General features: G+C 29.8%; 1 protein-coding gene and 2 long non-coding RNA genes across 5 annotated transcripts; all 3 read left to right on the top strand.

The window, feature by feature from the left end:
- The first annotated feature begins 380 nt into the window (after window positions 1–380).
- Window positions 381–4,737, top strand: ACS1 (ACC synthase 1). Its single transcript, XM_085726622.1, has 4 exons — window positions 381–701; window positions 995–1,126; window positions 1,246–1,406; window positions 3,439–4,737. The coding sequence occupies exons 1-4, from the start codon at window positions 534–536 to the stop codon at window positions 4,430–4,432; spliced, it is 1,455 nt and encodes a 484-aa protein (XP_085582748.1). The 5' UTR covers window positions 381–533; the 3' UTR covers window positions 4,433–4,737.
- Window positions 4,738–15,561: 10,824 nt separating this feature from the next.
- Window positions 15,562–17,108, top strand: LOC146908817 (uncharacterized). Its single transcript, XR_015020031.1, has 2 exons — window positions 15,562–16,152; window positions 16,521–17,108. It is a non-coding gene; the product is annotated as an uncharacterized LOC146908817 (long non-coding RNA).
- Window positions 17,109–19,754: 2,646 nt separating this feature from the next.
- LOC146908816 (uncharacterized) lies at window positions 19,755–22,711 on the top strand. Of its 3 annotated transcripts, none has more exons than XR_015019054.1 (4): window positions 19,755–20,332; window positions 20,828–22,084; window positions 22,191–22,345; window positions 22,469–22,711. It is a non-coding gene; the product is annotated as an uncharacterized LOC146908816 (long non-coding RNA). The 3 variants fall into 3 exon arrangements; XR_015019055.1 differs by having other exon boundaries at window positions 19,858–20,332; window positions 21,750–22,084; XR_015019053.1 differs by lacking the exon at window positions 19,755–20,332 and having other exon boundaries at window positions 20,441–22,084.
- The last annotated feature ends 1,628 nt before the right edge of the window (window positions 22,712–24,339 follow it).

The raw sequence follows: 24,339 nt of genomic DNA, 5'->3' as shown, positions 1-24,339 counted from the left end.
TAATTAATTAATTCCTAACATATGAACGACCAGAATCTGGCTAATCAATATCAATATTTCAAAAATAGAATTTTTTTATTTTTTTTATTTTTGGGTTGTTTCTTTTGCACTATAGTACACACGAGGTCATGAGAGTCGAAGCACACACGCAAGCATGCACTTCATGAGCTTTGACCAACACAAGCAAAAACCTATTATTCCATTACATATTTATTTATTTATTTTTGCTTTAGGGTTGGTCTTGGTCATTTTTTATGACACGTTTTAAGATGACTTTTCCACCTTACAATTTGCCACATTAATAATCACATTAATTAATCACTCACATACGCACACACACTCATCTCTTATAAATTCTCACACATTCTCTCCCAAATTCCAAACACTTCTTTGCAAGTTGCAACTATAAATTCTCATACATTCTCTCCCAAATTCTCAACACCTCTTTGCAAGTTGCAACTCATACAATCACAAGTTAGAGTGACATTAAACCTCCATCAAAATATACAATAGCATACACACAAAAACTAAACATGTCTTTGGAAAATAAGAGTCACCAGCTTTTGTCAAAGATTGCTACCAACGATAAACATGGTGAAAATTCTCCTTATTTTGATGGGTGGAAAGCTTATGAATCAAATCCATTTCACCCCACAAAAAATCCTCAGGGTGTTATCCAAATGGGCCTTGCTGAAAATCAGGTATATATTATGATAAGAGTTATTTATTTATTTATTTATTTTTATCAAAATTATACTAATAAAAATGTTATTATTATTAGCATTATAATTATTTATGGCTTGAAAGCTTGAAATATTGTTATGTTTTATAGATCAAACTATTTTTTACACAATGAGATTTAATATGGCCATTATTACCACTTTTACTAATAAAACTTCCCTTCCCCATTTTATTTAAAAAAAAAAAGATGAAGTTGTATTTTTAATATATAATTTCTGACTCACGTATATATGAATATTTTTGAATTTTTCAGCTTTGCTTTGATCTTATTGAAGAGTGGATAAGGAATAATCCAAAGGCATCAATTTGCACTCCAGAAGGAGTGAATGAATTCAGACATATTGCAAACTTTCAAGACTATCATGGATTGCCAGAATTCAGAAATGTAAGCAATATTAAAAGAACACAAATATATAGTTTCACTAAAAATGTATCATCATAATGTTATAAAGAAAAATTTATCATAAATAAGTGACATTCATTCTTATTTAAATTTTTTTCTAGGCTGTGGCAAATTTCATGTCAAAAGTGAGAGGTGGTAGGGTAAGATTTGATCCTGACCGTATATTGATGAGTGGTGGAGCAACAGGAGCAAATGAATTAATCATGTTTTGTTTGGCTGATCCTGGTGATGCTTTTTTGGTTCCTAGCCCTTATTATCCAGCGTATGTAACCTCTCTTTTCATTACTCCTATATATGTCTGGTTTTATTCAATGTATGTTCACTATTTCAAGCACACCTTAAAAGTGGACACAATTTAAAAGCTACAAAGTGTAATAAATATTTTGTTTTGATGTAAAAGGGAAACCAATTCCTTTAATGTTCAGAAAGTGCACTAGCTTTAAAGAAAAGAGAAACGAAATCATTAAAATTTGATGATTTTTTAAGGTTTCATATATATTGTTTTTCAATATGAAGTAAATCAAGAAGAGTTGTTGATATACTCCACCAGGTTTTTAACTGGAATAATATTCATATATGATTTGATTTAGTAAGTTAATTATGTGAAGCTTTGACAAAGAATTAGTTCCTATATCTTTTTAAAAAAAAAATTAGTTTCCAAAATTAGCTGTTAAAAAAGAAGACATAAAGCTTTTTTTTGGGTACATAATAAGGTATAAGGTTTACTAGTGAATCACATTTATTTAGTTTTCTTTAACTTTAAGAATCAAAACCACCCTTAGCACATTATTTTTAACACAAAATGCAAATCAATTTTTCTTATTTATTGTATCTTTAATAAAAATATAAATGGATTTGATAAATTATTTATTAAAATAATGAATAATTAACTTTATTTGCTAGAATAAAATTAACTAATTTTTTAGTTGAATAAAATGAGCTACTTCCTCCGGTCCTATATATAAGAAAAAATTCTTTTTTAGATGCATTAAATAATTAATGTATCTAGTTTACAATGAAGACCGTATACAGAATGTTATAGGAATATAATACTCCATCCGTTTCAAAATGAGTGTCGCTTTAGGCAATAGCATACAGATTAAGGAATGTAATAAAGTAGTTAAATGTCATAGCAATTTTACCAAATTATCTTAATCAACTATTGGTTTGTTTTTCATTAAAGAAAAAATAATACTTTGGAAGTAGTGTAACATAATATTAATTGAAAGGTACAATATTGCATTGAAAACTGAAAGCGACATTTATTTTGAAACAATTTTTTTTGGCTAAAACGACACTCATTTTGAAACGGTGGGAGTATGTTTTTACTCCCTCCGTTTCAAAATAAGTGTCGTTTTAGGTGTTTACACACATATTAAGAAATGCTATGATTAAAAGAAAGAGAATGATTATTTTACCAAATTATCCTTATTAACTATTGGTTAGTTTTAAAAGTAATACTTTGGAAGTAGTGTGCAGAGTATTAATTGGAGGGTACAGTTGAAAAGAAAAAGTTATTATTGCATTGGAAACTGAAAGTGACATTCATTTTGAAACAAATTTTTTTGGCTAAAGCGACACTCATTTTAAAACGTAGGGAGTATTTAATTCTTGCGCTAATTAATTTGACAGCAGGCTGCCTCATTAGTCAACAAGTAATTAGTTGCCAATATTTAATTCCAAAAATCATAGTTAAAGTTGACACTTGTCATTGACCTTTGAAATCATGACCACATCAGAATACAGTCATCTTATGGAATTAAAACATAACGCAGCCAAATATAACACAACTTGGAAATTTTGCACAGTCAGATATCTCATTTACATAGAAAATCCAACTTTTGTTGAAAGAAATTTCATGGCATGTGCTATTATTAGTTATAAATATGTTCTCTTAAACCACATAACACTTTTCCTTAATTCAAATTTCACATTTACAATCAACTATTTTTATTCTATGCAATATCATCATGTTTTATGTTTCTTAATTAACTAGTGCGTTGAAAAATCTATAGTCAACTTTATATCTTTGCTTGACCATAGGGACCACATAGGATTTGAATTTGATTCAATATTATGACTTGATTAAGAAGTAGCAAATTTTAAAATTACCACTTATCTCTAAGATGTTTTAACCAAACTCAATTCTTCATCTAAACTTTATATGAGCTTTGATTAGGTCTTATCTTTAGTCAACATGTTATTATCAAAATTTTGTCACGTGCTTAAAAATATGTTACAAAAATTACATGTTTAATTTGACTAATAGACATGTTTGGTTTGTGTTGTTACAGATTTGTACGTGATTTGTGTTGGAGAACCGGTGTGCAACTAATTCCTGTCCAATGTCATAGCTCAAACAATTTCAAGATAACAAGAGAAGCACTTGAAGAAGCTCATAAAAAAGCACAAGAAGAAAACATCAATGTGAAAGGGTTAATCATAACAAATCCATCAAACCCTTTAGGAACAACATTAGAAAAAGATACACTAAAGAGCATAGTGAGTTTCATCAATGAAAACAACATCCATTTGGTATGTGATGAAATTTATTCGGGGACCGTTTTCGACAATCCAACATACGTAAGTGTCGCTGAAGTTATTCAAGAAATGGAAGAATGCAAGAAAGATCTCATTCACATTATCTATAGTTTATCAAAAGACATGGGTCTTCCAGGTTTTAGAGTCGGTTTGGTTTATTCATACAACGATGAAGTTGTGAACTGCGGTAGAAAAATGTCGAGTTTCGGATTAGTCTCATCGCAGACACAACATTTTCTAGCCGCAATGCTTTCGGATGACATATTTGTGGACAAATTCTTGGAAGAGAGTTCAAGAAGATTAAGAGAGCGGCGCGAATTTTTCACAAAGGGACTCGAGAAAGTCAACATTACTTGCTTACCAAGTAATGCAGGGCTATTCTTTTGGATGAATTTGAGGGGTTTGTTAAAGGAGAAAACATTTGAAGGTGAAATGAAACTTTGGCGTTTGATTATCAATGAAGTAAAGCTTAATGTTTCGCCGGGTTCGGCTTTTAATTGCTCTGAGCCTGGTTGGTATAGAGTTTGTTTTGCTAACATGGATCATGAAACAGTTGAGATTGCATTGAGGAGAATTAGAGCATTTGTTAATGGCAGAGAAAAAGGGAAAACAGTTGAAATCAAACGTTGGAAGAGTAATCTTAGACTTAGCTTTTCTTCAAGAAGGTTTGATGAGAATGTTATGTCTCCTCATAGGATGTCTCCTCATTCACCAATGCCTCATTCACCACTTGTTCGAGCTACTTAATTGGATCTGATTTTTCATCAACATATAATAAATCACACATATCTATAGTGTCTTACTTTAAGTGTTAATTAATTTATGCATATGTAGAGCTTTTTCTAATGCCTCATATGCATAAATAGTTAGGTGAGCTGGGTTTCCAATTAATCTAGCTATGATTTCATTTCTTTTATTTTTTCATGCATATGTAGTGCTTTTTCTAATGTATTGTTTTCGATTGTAATGGTGTTGTCCTATATATATGGACCGCTAACTCTACTTCATATGAATGCATATTCGATTGATTGGTCTAAGGTTATAAACAAAAATAATTTGTCTCAGTCACTTTGTTTCTTTTCATTCAAGTTTCTTCAATTTTTGTCTAACTCACTTCCTTTTTTCTTTGTGAGTTTCGGTAATATCCCCGTTCGTAAGTCCAAGATCCACTTGTATGAATTAAAACGTCCGAATGATCCACTCAAGAATCAATTGTTAGAATCAATAGGTCTTCAAATCATTCATTTGAAAATACTAGAAGAAAAGCAGTCCACTTTCCTGTGTCACATGACTTAATAAATATTTGGTTCCACATCAATACTTGATTTCTCGCATCCTTATATCGAGTTTACGTGAATTGGTGAAGCTACAAATTTAGGTTTCTCACTCGATTTTTCTGACAAAAAACAAATACATGTTTAAATGAGTCTCTTTTGCAAAATAAAATAAAGCACTTTTTTGACACCACATATGGTTCTTAAAAACCACTACTGTCCAGATTTACCCGCTGGACGGGGTAAAACCCTATTTCTTTTCATCAATCAATCCAGAGGATGTAGTTCTTATTAAGAAAAGAGTTGGAGGGGAGGGGGGTTCAAAAGTAAATCTTGATGAAATATGGTATCATGAGCAATGACTTAAGAACCCATATTAATACCCAAAAAAGGCTAACTTCCTATGGAACTCGAAAAAAAAAATAGGCCCAAATAAGAAGCCTTTATTAGACTTAAACATGAGTGTAAATTTAGCTAAAAAAGAAATTTGTAAGTAAATCACACAACGTTGAAAAATAAAAATAAAAGTATCATACCAGTTCTCGTTGATGTTAGTGTATGTGAACGTTGTAAACTTCAAATATCGAGTTTAATTTTTATTGATAAAAAAATGAACAAGTCTTGTAATCTACTAAAATTAATATCAGTAAAGTAAATTTTATATATTAGAGCCAAAAAAAAAAAAGTAAATTCAATATCGATATACACTTAACTAATTTTTACATTTTCTTTGTTAATCACTTAACTAATTTTTTCAAAACAAATTAACTTGTTTCTTTGTATTTTCATTTGTACAAATTAATCAGACGTGGCTTACACCAAGACGATGAAACTAGCAGTAGTTTCATAGCATTTGTGAAAATCTATATTATATAAATTTAGGACCCTTTTTTCAAGTTTCAATATGGTATTGACATGTGCCACTCTTGAGAAACACTCTTGAGAAACCAAGCATTCTCAAGCATTTGGATTTTAATGACCTTCCATGTAGCATTCTCAAGCATTTGGATTTCAATAATTTTCCATATTTATGTTTGTAACCATATATATCATTTGTATTATAATTTAATGTAATATTAATATTAATAGTAATTTTTTCTAATACAAATTATTAGCGCAACTATGACCGATTGATACCCTATCAATTTTTTTTGTCAATCCATGAATTTTTTTTATGCGGTAATGAAATTAATGAAATGAACTACTATTCTTATTTTCATAATGATAATGTACTAATGAAATGAACTAACTTATATTCTTATTTTTGATTTTTTTTTGTTACATATAATTGACATTTAGATAGTAACTTTTTTTATTTGAGGGAAGATAGTAATCGAAATTTGATATAAAAAAACAAATTTTTTAAGAAAATATTTTAAATGCATTGAACATGCATTAATCTTATTTTTAATTTGGTCAATGATTTGCATAAGTTTTTTTTTTTTGCTAAAAAAGCTTCAAATTTCAAATAAACATAATTTGGATATAATTATGCATTGAATTACTTTAACACAACCAAAAAAAAAAAAAAGAACCTTATCAATCAATAATTGCCTTGATACACGTCCTATTCTTTTTTTTTTTAGAATGTTAATAAAAATATTATTTTACCAAATTACCCTGAGAAATATGTCTATAAATTAGACATATGGTTAACATCATCTCACATCACAACTCCTCTCACACTTTTTTCTATTTTTTTAGTTGTTTATTATTTGTTCTTCGTAGCTCTTAACAACCAAATAACCCTCAAATACACTTTTGTTTCTGATATTCTAATTGTTTGCTCATGGCTTGTGGAAGACATACACAAAGATAAACTCCTTTACTCATCGAAAATGGTTATAAACGATAGCAAGACTGTTTTACAGTTTTTAATGAATTCAAATTATCAAAATCAAGAATTTTACATGTTATAGTTCTTCGTTCATTTTTTTTTTGTATTTACATTTTTATATTGTTTGTTTTTTACGTTGTTTTTTATATTTAAATTATTTATTTTGTTTTTCGATGTGATTAAAAATGGTGACTCGCTCGAAGAAGAAGAGTCATGTAATGAATCCTTAAAAAAAAAAAAGAGTCATATAATGAAGCATTACAGAGATTTGAGGAAAAAATGTATTTATTCTATTGAAAATTTTAGTAATGCGCCTTTTATTCCCATGATTTGTAATTATGAATTAATTTTTTTTGACAAAAGTATTAATTAATTGTATATGACATAAACATGAAAAAAATCAAAATATGAATAAATGTGTGTTAATTTACATTTTTGTATGCCCCATCACTTGATATGTATAAATCTCTATCTCTATTCTCTATTATAAACATTTGCATTCCTTAAAATCAAAAGTACATGTGGCATCTTCATGTTTCTCATCTCATTTATGTTTTCTAATCATCCAATCAAAATTGATTATGACAAATTTATTTTATAACAACCAGTAAGAAAAGGATCATGACTCATTTGTAAATTAATACTCCCTCCGTCCCGGTAGATCTGAGCCAGTTTGATTTTTCACACAGATTAAGAAAAATGTATAAATAAAGGGGAAATTGGAATATATTGTATTGGGAATGATGAAAGTAGTATTAATTAGAGTTATATTGTATTGGGAATGATGAAAGTTGTATTGAAAATTGAAATGACTCAGTTATTTTGGGACACTTTTTTTAGAAAATGGGTCAGATATTCCGGGACGGAGGGAGTACATGATTCTTTTACTTATATATAGACAATTTGTTTTTATCATTTTCATCTTTCTCCCATGAAAAATGCACTGTGCGATATTTTTTATTTGTATCTAATTGATAATTCTACTTTTTGAGGGTTCCGTTGGAGAACATGTGACTGCAAATTCTGATTATTTATTCAATTTCTCATATCAATCCACTATATATTGTATATTTCAATGTATGTTGTCTAAATACGGAAGTTCATTCTATGATACTCAAGTTCCAACGACCACAACATAGATGTAATCGCATAACTTGAAGAATGTTTATATACTCAAGTTTATTTTTGACTTTTTTTTTTCATTTAGACCGATGTAATGACTCTGATTGATAAAAAAAAGGTGTCCATATTCGGTGTGTTTCAAATTCAAGTTTTAGAAAATTAACTGTATTTTGAAAATTAATTGCAAATAGTAATATTACATTGGAAAATTAATTGTAATTTGAAAACTAATTGAAAATATTAATATTACAAATCAATTATGAATAATTAAAGTATTTAAAATTCTATATATGGGGTCATGTTATTAATGTAAATTACAATGAACTCTAATACATTTGGTAACACAATAATTGTAATTGATAACTCATAAAAACATTAATTGTCAATGTAATTATATCTTTCTTTTTAGGGGAAAGGTTGAATTATACTTATTATTTTTTCGAAGTTAATGATATTTATTTTTTCACGTGATTTCAAAAATTAATGGGCGAAATTTAAGGTTTTTTTATCTCTATAAAATAAAAAAATAAAAATAAAAATATTGATAGCATCTTTTTTTTTTTTTTTTGGTAGTGAATATTGATAGCATCTAAACTAGGCACAAGATGTGAAAATAAGAGATAAAAAAACAAATATAACATGTACCAACATAGTTGTCATAATTTTAATAAGGAAGCAAAAATCTGTAGAATCAATGTTTATATTCCACATAAGAAACATCATTTAAGGGTCAAAGCAAAACGTTTTTGTTTTCTCTATAAGGAATGATTTGGTGGTGTATAAAAAGCATTGATTAAGTTCATATTATTTTTTTTTCCATAAAAAAGTTCATATTATTTGTAGAAGAAAAAAATTTAAAATAATGGTGATAAGAAGGGTTAAAGAAAAAAGTTTTTTTTTTTTTTTTTATAAGTTCATATTATTTGTAGAAGAAAAAAACTAAAAACAATGGTGATAAGAAGTTCCAAAGAAAAACTTTTTTTTATTTAAATATGGAATAATTGAATTAATGGTACTTAAACATTATTTAAGTTCATATAGTTTATGGAGAAAATAAAAACAATTGTGATAACTATAAAATAAAATTACTCATACTTTTTTATTTACTCATATGTTTTTAATAACTTTACACCATTTTTTTGTTCATTTTCACTTGATGTAATGTTTTTATAACGAGGTAGAATCCGTTGACACCAGGTATAAGTTAAAAGACTTACACCAAATCTCAATCATTAAATCAAATTAATGCAATGGTTCACAAGTAACATACACCGAAAGCTAAAAACACTCACCTAACTAAATCCGTTTTCCTATCTCTCATATTTTTTTTCACTCTCGCTGCCACTATCAACGTGATCAAACGTTTTCTTGCCTGCACTCTCCAGAACTTATTATACCATTGACATAGTTGCAAATTAGATCCAAATTCAAATTTTTAATTGACGGAACATTGCTTTTTGCATTGCTTATAGTTTTAATACTCCATAACCATAATCAATCACTCATGTGCAACTTTGTATTTTCATTAATTACCACCACCATCGGAATCAAATCAGTGTATGCACTTTTCGACTTTGATGTTAAAACTCATTACCAATATTAAATCTTTTCCTTTTTCACTTTGTACAAAAATATAATTAACCTAATTGAAAGAGGTGCTTCAAGCTTTTGATTAACCATGACTTTTTTTTTTTGACCGGAAGATAATGGATTAACCATGACTTAGATTCAAAGTAGTGGTGGGATTGGATTTGACGGTAGTTATGTGTATTTCCAGATGTTTCAAAACGGACGTAGATTCATCCCAATGAAAAGCAAAGAAAGATATCATGTGCTTGTCTTACGGAATTTTATTTTTGACGGTTGTTAGCCATTAGATCAACTTAATCTAATGGTTTGAATTTGGTGTAAGTTTTTCGACTTATACCTGGTGTCAACGGATCCTACCTCTTTTATAATATATATTATAAAATATTTTTGCGACAAATTTTGAATCTATACATTAATCTAGTGATTTTTCTTGAATTTTTTCTATAGTTATTGTTCTAATTTCACCATTCTTCACACAATTCCGGTAATGAACCAAAAAATTCAAAATTCTTTTCAATTTTATTGTATTTTTGGGTTTTCAACAATGCTCACTATTCCCCTCAACAAAAAAAAATGCTTACTATTTGTCAAAAAAAAAAAAAACTCACTGCTCTCATTTTTTCAGTGGGTCCAAAACCAATCATCTTATAGTTTGGTTGTTCGTTTATGGTTTGTTTTTTATGTATCAAACTGTAAGCATCTATCGTCACTAGACATGGTGATGATGGATGCATTTTTTTGCATTTGCATTAATTATTATTATTATTATAGTTAATTTATCTTATTCGATTAGTTTACATGTTTTTGTCTTCATTTCAGTTATTGAAGTGTCAAACTAGCACATAATAAGAAATAGTACGAAAATATTCGGAAGAAGAATATAACAAATAGTACGAAAAATATTGAGAGGAAGAAAGAAATAGAGAAAAAAATTAAATGAGGTGTTGAATTAGTGTTTGAGAATAATTGGTGTTTAAATATAAGAGTTGTTAAAGACATAATTTATTCATTAAATCCAGATAAAATGAAAGGTGTGGATGTGTAGTAACTTTTTTTTTTTTTTTGTGAACCCTCTGATTCTCATTGAAAGAGATCTGTTAACCATCAGCAAACCCTATTGTCTATTGTCAAATCATTTTATATCTCATTTCTATTTATTTTAGATTAAATTACTTAAATCACTTTCGTATTTATTTTTATTATATATTTCCAAAATTAATTTTTCTTACTAAAAGTTAAAATTATTAATCTTTTAAACAGACCTATTTAGAGAAAGAAAATTTGCTCCACACATTTATTTTGCCTTTGTGTTGGTTTCTTTCTTTTTAATCAGGCAAATATTAGTTGTTAGTAAATTTATAGAGAGGAGGAAAAAATGTAGATTTTGGTGTGTGAACATAAAAACTCCGACTTAAATTCTTTTTATCTTCCATTAGCTCACTTTCGTATTGTTAATGGATTCTACAAACAAATTAGTTCATCAAAATAATTGAAGAGACGATCATGTCTTGAAAATAATAAAAAATGATAATTACCTTATTGAAAAGAATAAGTAAAAAGGATAAAATTATATCTATGGTAATCATTAAAAAAAATCGATGCCTTCACGAAAAATATTTGGCTAAACTGCACTTTTCGCCTTCTAAGTTTTAAAATGTTGTGATTTTGGTCCCCCGTTAAACAAATGGCAAATTTGGCCCCTTTCGGCCAAAAATTGCTGAGAAGACGCCATGTGTCCCAAAAAAAGGGGCCATAATCGCAACTTTTTGTAAAGATAAGGGGTCAAAAAACATATTTCCCTTATGTTAGAGGGTCAAAAGAGCATATTTCCCAAAATATGGGGTCATTTTTTTAATAGGGGGCCAAAATCGCAACATTTTAAAACTTATGGGGCAAAAAGTGCAGTTTAGCCAAAATATATTTACGCATAGTGAGATAGAAACTAGATTTTCTAATTTATTTTATGGAACTAAAAGGTACTTTTATTTTTTCTTAGCAACTAAAATGGGTCTCAATTGTCACATGAAACTAAATTTTGTCTTCACTCAAAATTCAATTGTGGCATCATTTACTATGTTAACATATATATGTAAATATTACAATATCATTTTTTTTTTGAAACACTGCAATATCATATTTCTAATCAAACATTTTTTAGAAATATATAATACCAATTAACCACTAATTATTGTATTTATAGCAATATCAATGACAATCAAATTGTTTCAATGTATTTCAAAAAAATGTGGATTTTCATTCCTTTTAAATTTGAAACATTGACCATTATTTCCCTTATTTGTGTTCCCACATATTTCATCCATTGCAGATCAAAATTTGAACATTTTTTTGTTGTTGTGTGCATATGTAACTCATTTACCAACGACCAAAAGTGAAGGAATTTAAAATAATTTAAGTATGCATTTTGTCAACTCATTATAACACATTGGCGTTTTTTCATGGTTTGTTCTCCACCAAAGAGCAAAAGGGAAGGAATTTGAAATAAAATAAAAAAAGAAATATTTTTTATCTAATAATTTTTTTTAGGCAAATGACATAAAAAAAAAAACTAAGAAAGCAATTCATCATAATGTTCAAAGTTTTATGGGAGTATACAATGAGTTGGATCACCACATTTGGCTAAGAGAATTCCCATAAATGAGATTGGCACCGCATTTTGACCCAAAAACTTAATACATAAGGTCTATGGGTCATCCCACTAATATTTTGTTTAACATCTACTCTTGCATCCAACATAAAAGTTTAAATCACACATGACACTTTAACATCTCTCTTTTAAGTGTGAGACTCTTTGTATATGTGAGTTGGTTAGATAGCCTAATAAAGTCAGAGGCACAACATAGTAAAATAGATGGGTTGGTGGTGATTTCAAAGATGGATGTTTTTTTTTATTTCTTTAATGAGAAAAAAGAAAATAAATTAGAAAAAGAAAAAAGATGAAAAAGGAATTTGAACGTAGAGAATTAATAAGGGAAAATAATAAATTGTTGTTAATTTTATGGGTTTGTTGAAGGAGTTAGAGATTACTGAGTAACTATACTACCAAAATATTATACTTATTAAAAAAAAAAATCTATATCAATATTAAATGTCTAATAAACATGTATTTTGTTAAGTTAGTATAACACATCAACATTTTTCTTTGGTAAGATCCCACAAAAGACTAAAGGTGGAGAATTTTTTTTATTCTTTTACTAAAGGAATAGAAACAAAACATTAAGAGAAAGTTATGACGTCTCAACTAAGTTGGCACCTCATAACTAACTTTATCCTTTGTCTGTACTCTAAAAAAGGCGAATAAATTTAAATTAATAGAGGTTGAAAAAAAATATTGTCTTGACAAAAAAATTGCACAAAAGTGAATGACATCAAAAATATAAATTTAAGATAAAAAACGTAGAATAAATGACACCCAAAAACTAACAAAACAAATCATTATAATGTTATCACCTCTCATGGAGCCTACACTGGGTTGTATCATCACATTAGACTATATGATAAACAACACAAGTGAGATTAATATTTTTTTTTTGGTACACAAGTGAGATTAATATTAAATCTTCATTCAAAATATCTAGGCATATATATATGAGTCGTCTCATGTATATGTTATTCAACATATACTATTCCATCAATTGTAGAACTTTAACTGATATTTAACATGTTAACATCTCCTCCCCAAGTGTACGACTCTCCGTGTCCGTATTTATATGACATAGTCTAATAAGGTCAAACTGAGGCACAACAAAAGAAAAAATGTGGGTTGGTGGTGATTTAATGGAGGGAGATTTTTGTTCCTTTCTTTCACGGGAAGAGGGAAAGAAAAATAGAAAAATGAAAGAAGATGAAAAAGAAATTTGAGATTGAGATAAATGATATCGGTAAAAAAAAATGTGTGTTTTGTCCATGAGGTTATAAAGAATAAAGTGAGTCGAAGGAGTTGAGTAATTAATTTGCCAAAAATCAGACTTAATTAAAAAAACACAATAACATCGAAGAAATTCTAATAAACACGTATTTTGTTAATTCAGCATAACACATTAGAGTTTTTCCATGATTAAATCCCACCAAAGACACAAAGTAAAGAAATTTAAAAAATAGGGATTGATTAAAAAATTTGCATGATAGCGAACAACAACAAAAAATTTAAATTTAATATAAAAATTAAACATCTATTCTTATTTTGGTCATCTCATTTATATGTGTCTCAACATCTACTATTGCATCTAATGTGGAACTTTAAATCACAATTGACACATTAACACGCCTTCCTTAAGTGTGAGACTCTCTGCGTCTGTAATCTGGTGACATGACCAAATAAGGTCAAACGGAGGCATAACATGGTTAAAAAAGTGGATTGACGGTGATTTCATGTAGATGAGTTTATGATTCTAACTTTCACGAAAAGAGAGAAATGAAACTAGAAAAAGAAAGAATATGAAAAGTAATTTGAAAATAAGAGAAATGATGAAAAAAATTAGTGAGTGTTTCGTTCGTGGAAGTATTGAAAATAGAGCGAGTTATTGGTAATTTTATGGTTTAGTTGGAGGAGTTGGAGATTTATGAGTAGTTATTCTACCCAATAAAAATAAACTCAATAAAAAAATGTCACATAATTTTAAATTGTCGCTTTGTCAACTCAACAAAACACATGTATTATTTCATTGTTAGATCCCACCCAAAAGCAAAAGTGAAGGTATTTTAAATAATATATAGAGGTTGGATAAAAATATTTGCATGAAAGTGAATGACATCCAAAAACGTATATTTAATATAAAAAAATTAAGAAAACGAAATCCAAAAACTAACAAAATAATTCATCATGGTCTTCAGAGTTCTTATAGTGCCTACAATGGGTTTGATCATCACATTTGACCAAGAGAAACCCCACATGTGAAATTCACACCACTTTTAAACTCAAAACCTTAAGACATTGGGTATATTAGTCATCTCACTTATATGTTGCTCAATATCTACTCTAACATATAATGTAGAAGTTTAAATGACACATGACACATTAACATATTTCCCTCAAGTGTGAGACTTGAGATAATCAAATAAGCTCAAAGGGACAACAAGGTAAAAAATGTGGTTGGTGGCGGTTTTATATAGGGATGTCTTTGTTCTTTTCTTTCAAGATAAAAGAGAAAGTAACTTAGAAAAAGAAATAAGGTGAAAAAGGAATTTGTACACGAGACGGAAAAACTAAGGAAAGCGTGCTTTACTTGTGAAAGTATAGAAAATAGAATGAGTTGCTGATAATTTTATGAATTTGTTGAAGGAGTTGAAAATTACTGAGTAATTATGCTACCAAAATAATAGATTCATTAAAAAAATGCCACATCGACTTAAAATGTTTAATAAACATGTATTTTGTCAACGTAGAAGAACACGCCTGTATTTTTCTATTGTCAAATCGTTCCAAAGACCAAAAGTGAAGGAATTTAAAATAAATCCAAAAACTAAAATTTAAGATACAAAATTAATCAAATGGCACAAAAAAAATAACAAAACAAATCAGCATAATGTTGGGACTTTCGTGGGAACCTTTATTAGGTTGTATCATAACATTAGGAGAAAAGCAAGCGCACAAGTGAGATTGAAATCACAGCTTCATCCAAAATCTTAAGATATTAGATATATGAGTGATCTCACTTATATGTTTCTCAACATCTACTATTGCATTCAATGTGTTATTTTAACCTACACTTGACACATTAACATCACTCCATTAAGTATGAGACTCTCCGTGACTATGATCCACCTCCACCGTGATCTCAACACTTGTGTGAATCGACACATTGCAGAAAGAGCAATCACATAAGTGAGAATGATGTTACATCTTCATCCAAAATTTTAAGGCTTAAGTATATGATTTTATTTTTCACTTATTTGTTCTTCAACCTCCAATATTGTATCCAATGTGGAGATTTAACTAAATCTTGATATATCACAATTTCATCTCCCTTAAGAATGACGAAATTCTAACCCGTGCTTGGCACGGGTGTCCATACTAGTATCTATGAATCCATCTCTTATAATATAAGATAGGAGTGCACGCTGCACAAGAGCGTGACATCTGGCAGCGTGGTTGTGTGCCATTTGGCTGCTGCTTTGCTTGACAAGTGGGGAGCTCCTTTAATTGACATGTGTGCAGTTTAGTTTTTCAAATTGGATTCCAAAGGGAAAGTCTTTCTGTCACGTGAGAAAAGAAAGCATAATTGGAAAAGTCATTTTGAAAAAAAGCAAAACTTTATCTTCCCTAAAAAATTTCCCACACTTTCTTCTCTCTTCTAAATTTGAATTTCAAATTTCAAACATAAAATATTAAATCATATTACCACAAAATAAAGTCAGAATTTTTTCAATCAAAAATCACACTTCTCTACTCCAAACTTTTGGCTCTTAAATTTGAAATTCAAATTCAAACTCATTTTATTCTCAACACACTTTTATATACAAGATTCAATAGTCCATTTAACACATTGATCTTCTTTCTCTCTCACCATTTCTTATTTTTATTTCAATCTTTTCCCTGATTCTAATCTTCATTTTCTTCTTATTATGCAGGTAGATTTCCTCTTTTGATTGACGAAGGTGTAAAAGAAAAGTAGATCACAATAAGGGTAACAATATCTCTTCTTTTTCTTTGATAAATAATATTTTTCATAATTTTTTCTTCATATCAACATGTAAATAAAACTGACTACAGCTTTTTGCTAAATCAATATCACATGATCTACATCAAGGTATACAAACACCATTCCTAATGTGTTTTTCTTTTCTATTACTTTTTCCTTATTTTTACTGGAAGAAAAAAAGAAAGACAGTTAAAATACTTAGAATGTTTTCCTTCTATTTTTGTTTTGAAAAGAAAAAGGAAATACAGAGCCATTAAATTGCAATAGAAAGAAGTAGATACAATTTATATGTATATCATGTATATCTATGTTTCATCATCTACTCCATCTTTTTAATCATTTTTTTTTTGCAGGAAATGTAAAGAAAATGTAAGGTAACAAGAACAATTCTTCTTTCTTCTTTATGTCCTTCACTATACAAACTAAACTTCTTCCTTCTTTATGTCCTTCATATCATCATCTTAAACTATATAAAGATCACTTTATTTTTTTCAATTGCACAGACATAACAAACTCTACCTCAAAGTATACCAAACAACATTCATATCCAAACTATAATAAAGTTATGTCTTTATATTTTTGCAAACTTTACCCTTCGTTTTTTACAGGAAAAAAACAAGAAACAAGAAAGAAACAGAGAGGGTGCGTATAACTATAAAAGAGTAAGAACAACAAGAGAAGGAAGATGAGTACAAATACCAAAAGAAGTAGCAATCTTATTTGTTGTAATTATATGAATGTATCATTGAAGTTGCAAGATAAAAGGGAGAAAAGAAAACAAAGATGGAGAACAACAAACTTAAATGAATGTGTAAGTAACAAAGATGGAGAACAACAAACTTAAATGTGTAAGTATGGATAGGAAAGGTGATTCAATGGATGTATCACCTAAAACGAATGTATCAATGATTCAATGGTGTTTGTTCAATCTTTTTCAAATACTTATAAACTTGCATAATCTTCCTTTAGTTTATTATTATTTTTGAAAGAAAAAAAATTGAGTAAAAATAAAGTTTATACTATTTTGTATCAATGGTGTTTGTTCAATCTTTTTCAAATACTTCTAAACTTACACAATCTTCCTTTAGTTTATTATTATTTTTGAAAGAAAAAAAATTGAGTAAAAATAAAGTTTATACTATTTTGTATAAGAAAAAAATAGCTTAAAAATAAAAAGGAAAAACAACCATGAAGGATTAAGAACAAGAAAAAGAAAATAAAGATGAGTACAAACATCAAAATAGATAACAATTTTGTCTGATGTAAACTGTGTCTACAATTTTCACTTCCATTAATTTGTTTCTACAACCTGTTGCTATTAAGCTATTAAAATACACAGATCTGTGATTTTTTATTATTCAACATGTGAGTTTTTTTATTATTCAACTGTGAAAGAGAAAATTCTTTACATATTCTAAAAAGAACAGTCCTCATTTAGACTTAGAAAAAAAAAAAAAAAAACAGAGAAAGAAAGAGAATTCTTCTGTTTACATCATTCTGTAACAACGTCAAAAAAACAAAATTTGCAGAAAAAATGGTTTTTCTATTGATATTATGGAAGAAAAAAAAAGTCTTCATTTTTGCTGGAAACAAAATTCGGGATTTTCAGAAAAAAAAAATATATTTTTTTTATCAAAATCCAATAGAAGGATTGTCAAAAAATATCAATAGAAAAAGATTATTTGATCTACATCAGAAATTCTTACATCTTTTCAAAATACAAGAGAATCAGATCCAATTTCATCTTTTAACTGTTGTTGTTGTTGCATGTAATGGAAACATAAGATGTAAAGAACTTGACCTTGATGAAGACACCAACCCAGTTTCATACCATAACAGCGGCGGTTGCAATTTCAGGCGCGGAGGTCGCAATTTCTGGTGTGAAGGTCGACGGGGAAAGTGTTTCAAATTATGATCTTTTTTGTGGGTTTTGTAGAGGAGTTGGAGAAGAGTCTTTTTATGGTATTGATTTTTTAAAAGGTTGTCTATGTTGGCCGAGATCTAGCCAAGAAGGTGGTGGTTGAGAAGTTCACAAATCTATTTGATCTGAATGATAGATGATAAGGAATAGGTCAAGATTATGAGTGTGGTTCAGCCAAAGGCAGCCGGAAATTAATCATGGAGGTTGTGAACAGTAATCCGGCGGCTAGGGTTTGTTAGAAGAGGAGAGCTTCTCAAATTCCTTTGATGAAGAGAGAGAATAAAATTAACAAATGAGCATTTGTCTAAAAATAATAATAATAAAGGGTGGGAGAGATAAATTATAAAACTTAAAAGTTGGATTACCGAAAAGAAAAAAAAAAATGAAAACTGGTAGCCTATGCTGTACAATACATTCAATTGCTGTACAATACATTCAATTGTTATTAAATTCTAAAATTAAATGGCTGATCTTTGAGAAAAAAATGTGAAAAAATTGATATGAGTATTTACAATTAGATGTAAGTTACTTAATTGGTTCTCTTAAAAAAATGTTTTAATTGGTTGTACGTGTAAAATTATTTTTCGATCGTCAACTCATTACCATTAAACTTTAAATATTATTGGTACTCTTAATCAATGGTTGTGATGTCTGTGTTTCCTCTTGATGCGTGTCCTCTCTACTTGCTTAGCCAAAAAAAAAAAATCAATGGTTGTGATCACTTAGTCAAAATTAAAAAGGGAGATGTATTTCAAAAATTAATTGTATATTTTTAACCGATCCAACTCTAAAAAATGTGGATCCTTAATCAATTTATTAAAAAAATTATTTGCAATGGGTGTCATTATTTGAGATTTATACAATTAAACTATCATGAACTTGCATGTTTTCACTAATACAATTCGTCACTAATGAAATCAATTCTGATAAATGAGACAAGTTCTCATCGATAAAATAATTTTTATTGAGAGGTCATTGATAAAATAATATTTATATTTGATATATTTCACTGATATGTATAAAAATATGATATCACTATAATGGTGTTCCTATTTTTAGACCATAACTTTGATTACACAATGTCATTAAACCATCGTTAACTAAAATGTATGAAAGAAATTGACATTGATTAAAATTAATAATTAAAATGGACGGAAGAAGTTTACATTGATTAATTGAACTATTAAGCACGAAAGAATTTGTCACTGATAAAAATTATAAAAATAACTCAAATGCAAGTGGTAAGCTGTCACTGATAAAATTAAATCCGATACATAAGACAAGTTGTTTTTGGTGAAATACACGAGACAAGTTATCATTTATAATTTTTTTTAAAAACTCAAATGAACCAGAAAGTTGCTACTAATGAAATTCACTCTAATTCATGAGATAAGTTGTCATTGATAAAATAATATTTTTAGGAGAACATTGATAAAATAATATTTGTCACCGATATATTAAATTATATTTAAGCAGAGAATCTTTTTTTTTTTGTTTTTTTTAACAAGCAAAAATGAATTTTATGAAGTAGAAGAAAATTTATGTAACACAAGGCAGAATTTCATATAACTCTCCAATTATTGATTAATACATTAAAGGCAATCCTTTATATCTAATCCTAGCAAACATGCTTACCCTAATTCCCTAACCCTAATCCTAATTTTTGGCTCCAAATCGTTTCAGCCGTTAGATTAATCTATGTTGCTTAATTCAAATGATAATTTCCTTCCTCTATTTTGAATCTCCACGTTAGACTTCCCAACCTCATTTAATTGCTGTATATTTCCCATGTATTGCTACTATTTTCAAACAAAAAACTGATACACGTTTTTTAGGGTTCATTTTCTAAAAAAAATTCTCTCTCTTCTTCATGTCCCAACCTCTTCTCACACGTTTCCTCTTTTCTCAAAACAAGCTCACATGTTTCTTCTTCCTCTTATCATCATCACCGCCGCCAACTTTCTCCCCCATCCATGGACGACGACCAACAAACCTCTCCCTCAACATATCAATAACCATACTTTCTACCATATCTATCCTCAATCATAGTCGTATTTCTCCTCTCATCCATCGCCGTCGTCGACTCAATCGCCGCCGTCCATCGTCGACTTGATCGCCACCGTCCGTCGTCTACCAAATCAGCCTAAACAGACTGCCGTCGACTAAAATAGCATCACCTTTCTTCTCTTCCGCGCCGGCAAACCTGAGACGGACGGCCACGGTCCTGATCTTATCAGCGAGCAGGTATTCATTCAATCATTGTTATCAATTTAGTGGATTGGGTCTGTTCCAATTTGGTTGAATTGTGTTTTAGTGTTTGTTTATGGGTAAGTAAATTTGGTTGAGAGTGAGAGTGTACAGACCGAGAAGAAAATCCCATATCACATCCAAATCTCGAAATTCATGGCATCTTCATTGTTTGGGCGGGCTATTGTTTTTTGTTGTGGTTTTTTTTGTGGCTTTTGAGTTTGGCTTTGATGTTCCGTTTTTTATCGGAGCAGCCTTTGTATTTCATTTTTCTTTGTTTGCTTCCGCGGGTTTTGTGTGCCTTACACAAAACTTTGACGAAAATAAAATTTTCCGTTTAAAAACAAAACTACTTGGATTGTTATTGGAACACATTTCAGCAAATTTCCCAAAACTTTCCATGATTTTGTAAAAAGTGATTCTTCTGATTTGTTATTTTTTCTACCATTTCTTCTCTTATAAGTTCAATTCTTTACTTACTTTTGTGTATAGTTGCAGATAGTGAAACTACAGATTTCTGCTTAAATACATTTGAGATACTCCACTCCCACCTACTTCTAATTTGATAGGTTGAGTCCATATAGGGTACTTCCAAAACTTTTTATCAATTCTGTATACCTTTTGTTTTTCACATTTGTATCAATTAATCTAAGTGTCATTTTTTGAAGTTTCAACAAGTTGTCCAAGCACTCTAAAACATATCATATGCTAGCAAGAGATACAGGCTTTAATATTAGTCGGATAAGCCCAGATAAAATTGTTTTTGTTAATCAACTAGGTAGATTTTATGTGTTTATGTTTGGTTGGGAGAGTATGTAGGAAGTTCTACAGTTGATGATTTAAGACTTTGAATTCTTTTTGTGGCTGCAAACAATATTTGGTTTCCCACCTCTTATGTAACGTCGTTAGTTGAGTACATTTACGTTTCATGCTAATGGTCCTATATTTTCTGTTTATTATATTGCTTTGTTTAGAATGAAATGGAAGTTGGTTTTATTCTAGAACTTATTTGGTCACTTGATTTTAATTACATATTCACAGATTGATTGAAAATAAAATGGATTCAGACGAAGATTTTGTTTTTTGTTTTCTTCGAAACACTGATAGAATGAAACATTGAAGTGTATATTAGTATTATATATTACACATCATTCTATTGTTCTGCACCGCAGTTTTAATGTGTGTGAACAATAGTTTTGTTTGTGTATTGACGTTATCTTATAGATACAAATTTCAACTTCTTTTGATTTCTGTTTGGTGGATGTATGTAGTTTGTAATCAATATTGGTCCATGGCCTTGATGTTGAAACTTTGACATTTGATTTCTCTTTTAGAAAGTAAAGAATATTTTGGCATTCCTTTACTGATGTCTAATCTGCATGTATTGTGACTGGAATGAAATTTTTCTGAAAAGTCTCCAGGTTTGATATGATGAAGAGATGAGATTCCACGACACATATACATGAGGTTTTTCTGCAGGTTACTATAATACAGTGGGCTCAAAGATATGAAATCTATTTCCTATTTCTGGATATCAATAAGAAAATAGGTGAGTTTAACGTTGAAGTATCAAGAGTTACATCAAAGAAGGGGCTGAAGATTATGTTGATCAATGAATATGGTAATTGCATTAGTAATACGTCGAATGTGGTGTATAAAGAAGTTTTTCGAAATCTGTAGTTTTTCAGATGTGATGCGAAAGCAGTTAATTAATTTGACTTTTGCATCCAACTTGACGAATCTGATGAGGTAATCTCTAATTCAATATAATGTAATAATTTTGCAACCACTGTGCTGTCTTTAAATTTGCCACAAACTTCCCTCTAATTGCAGATGATATTATCATGTTATACAGGTGCTTACATGTAGGAAGGAAGTTTATGTGCTGCCATGCTTTATGTGCAAGTGATTGTTGTTTATAAAGGATGTCAATGCAGGTTACCTACTAATGATAGTAATTGCCTCTGAACCATCAAATACATAATGCTATTAGAGGGATAACAAGTAATGGTACGTAAGAATGTTACTCACTTTAGTTGAATCACTAAAACTTAGGATAATTTAATATGTATCACCACCATAAGATGACTTATTGCTAACAATGATGTATATGTTTTGTGTTACCTCCTCCAGCAGGTTTGTTCAACAGATCAGCTGCAATTTTCGTCAACATTTCCCCAAGAAGCCTCATCATGTAGGTGCTGTAACTTGGATTTAATGGAAGGTGATAGAAGAAAAGTGCAATATGATATCCACTAATGGCTAGGGTGGTGTTTTATTTTAACATCCATTATATAATATGTAATAACAATATAATTAATTACTCTATTCACAATACATTACAATGTATCGAGTGTATCACACATGTTTCGCTAATTTATTTCGACATGGAAAAATGAATAGCAAGTAATGTTTTTAGCTTTTTATGGCCCGTGCGGCAGCACGGGTAGAAGAACTAGTTTATTAATGAATATCAAATTTATGTACGCTGGAAACTACTCATTTAAGTTGGAGAAATGTCAATAGAGCAACTCATGAGCAGAAGCGTGTGACCAACATAAAAACTAATAGACCAACTCACTACCCTTAAGAAACCATAGGCTGTTAACTAAGGAAATTAACTATGTCAACTGGGTTGTAACTAGGGGTGGACAGCGGACGGTTAGGGTCGGAATTCGGGCTGGAAATCGGAAACCGAGTCTTCCGACGGGTGAGAAACTTCCACCCATTTCCGTCCATTTGTTATCCCCGGTTAGATCGGTTTCGGTTTTCTCGGTTTGTCGGATTTTCGGACGAGTTCATTCGGTTGTTCATGTTCCAGTTAAAAAAAAAACAAAGAATAGCAAGGAAGAAGAATCGATGGAACAAAAACACTACTCTGATACATACAAACAGAAACCCACAAATTCATTACAAAATGCTCACAATACATACTAACATAAACCCTCAAATGTTACAAACCTATGAAACTTCCAGATCTAGAACCCCAATACAAATCAAAGAAAGAATGAAAGAAATAAATAATATCAGGTTGGGAATGAAGAGCATGAGAGAAACATCAATCATTCCAAATCAGTGTCTTCCTTCCATTTTCATTTTCGATGAAATCTTCCAAATCAATAAAATTTTGAGTTGTTCTTGTTGTTCCTGAAGAGAGAAATTAATTAATAGAGAGGTCGTCGGAGCAAAGAGAGTTTTTAAACGGCGGAGATCGGAGAAAACTAAGAAGAGATGGCATGTTTGTGAGCGGCGGCTGTTGTTGATGGTTACAAAGAATTTGTGGTGAGAACTGAAATATTTACATAAACACAGTACGACACCGTTTGATACAGGTTTAATTATTAGATTTTTATATATAGTAAAATAATTATATAATAAATATATATTGGGCCGGTCGGATACGGGCTTCGCTGGGTTCGGATCACCCACCCGCAGCCGACTGAACCAAACCAGTGAAGACCGGGTCTGCTTACCCGCTTGAACCGAGTTATCCGTTTGAACCGACCCGTCTACCCGCGGGCATATCGGTCCGGGCGGATTGGGTCGGACAGCCCAATTTTGTCCAGCGCTAGTTGTAACTATGTATTCAAAAATGAAAGTCAAAACATGTGTTAGACAAATGATGACATTGGACAATGTAATAAACAGTACCTGTAACGATTATATTAATAAAAAGGCAAATGTTAACTTATGCCCTTAAGGCACAAGTTAAGAGATTAAATATAGAAACATTTTATTGGAAATTGGGCATTCTATGTTTTAGAAATTTAAAATCTTATGTTTTCAAGACAAAAATTATGTTTTACTTCCATTTTTAGCTTCTTAACTTGTGCCCTTAAGCCACAAGTTAACACAACCCTAATAAAAATAGCATTATCAATTGACCAAATTGAATAGTTCTGTCTAATCAAAGTCTATCGTATACTACCTAATCTAGAATAGTAATGAGTACCATTTTATGGGAACCAATGAAAATTATTTGTCTCACCTAAATTTCGATTACA

Source organism: Medicago sativa, chromosome 7 (assembly GCF_051527215.1).
Source record: "Medicago sativa cultivar Bolivia chromosome 7, Bolivia_mono, whole genome shotgun sequence".
Lineage (NCBI taxonomy): Eukaryota > Viridiplantae > Streptophyta > Magnoliopsida > Fabales > Fabaceae > Medicago > Medicago sativa.
The sequence above is the reverse complement of the archived record's forward strand: the minus strand, read 5'-3'. Positions and strand labels throughout refer to the sequence as shown.

Coding starts and splice junctions, on each gene's coding strand:
- ACS1 (XM_085726622.1), top strand. CDS start 534: ATGTCTTTGGAAAATAAGAGTCACCAGCTTTTGTCAAAGATTGCTACC. Junction 702..994: donor TGGGCCTTGCTGAAAATCAG/GTATATATTATG, acceptor TGAATTTTTCAG/CTTTGCTTTGATCTTATTGA. Junction 1,127..1,245: donor GATTGCCAGAATTCAGAAAT/GTAAGCAATATT, acceptor ATTTTTTTCTAG/GCTGTGGCAAATTTCATGTC.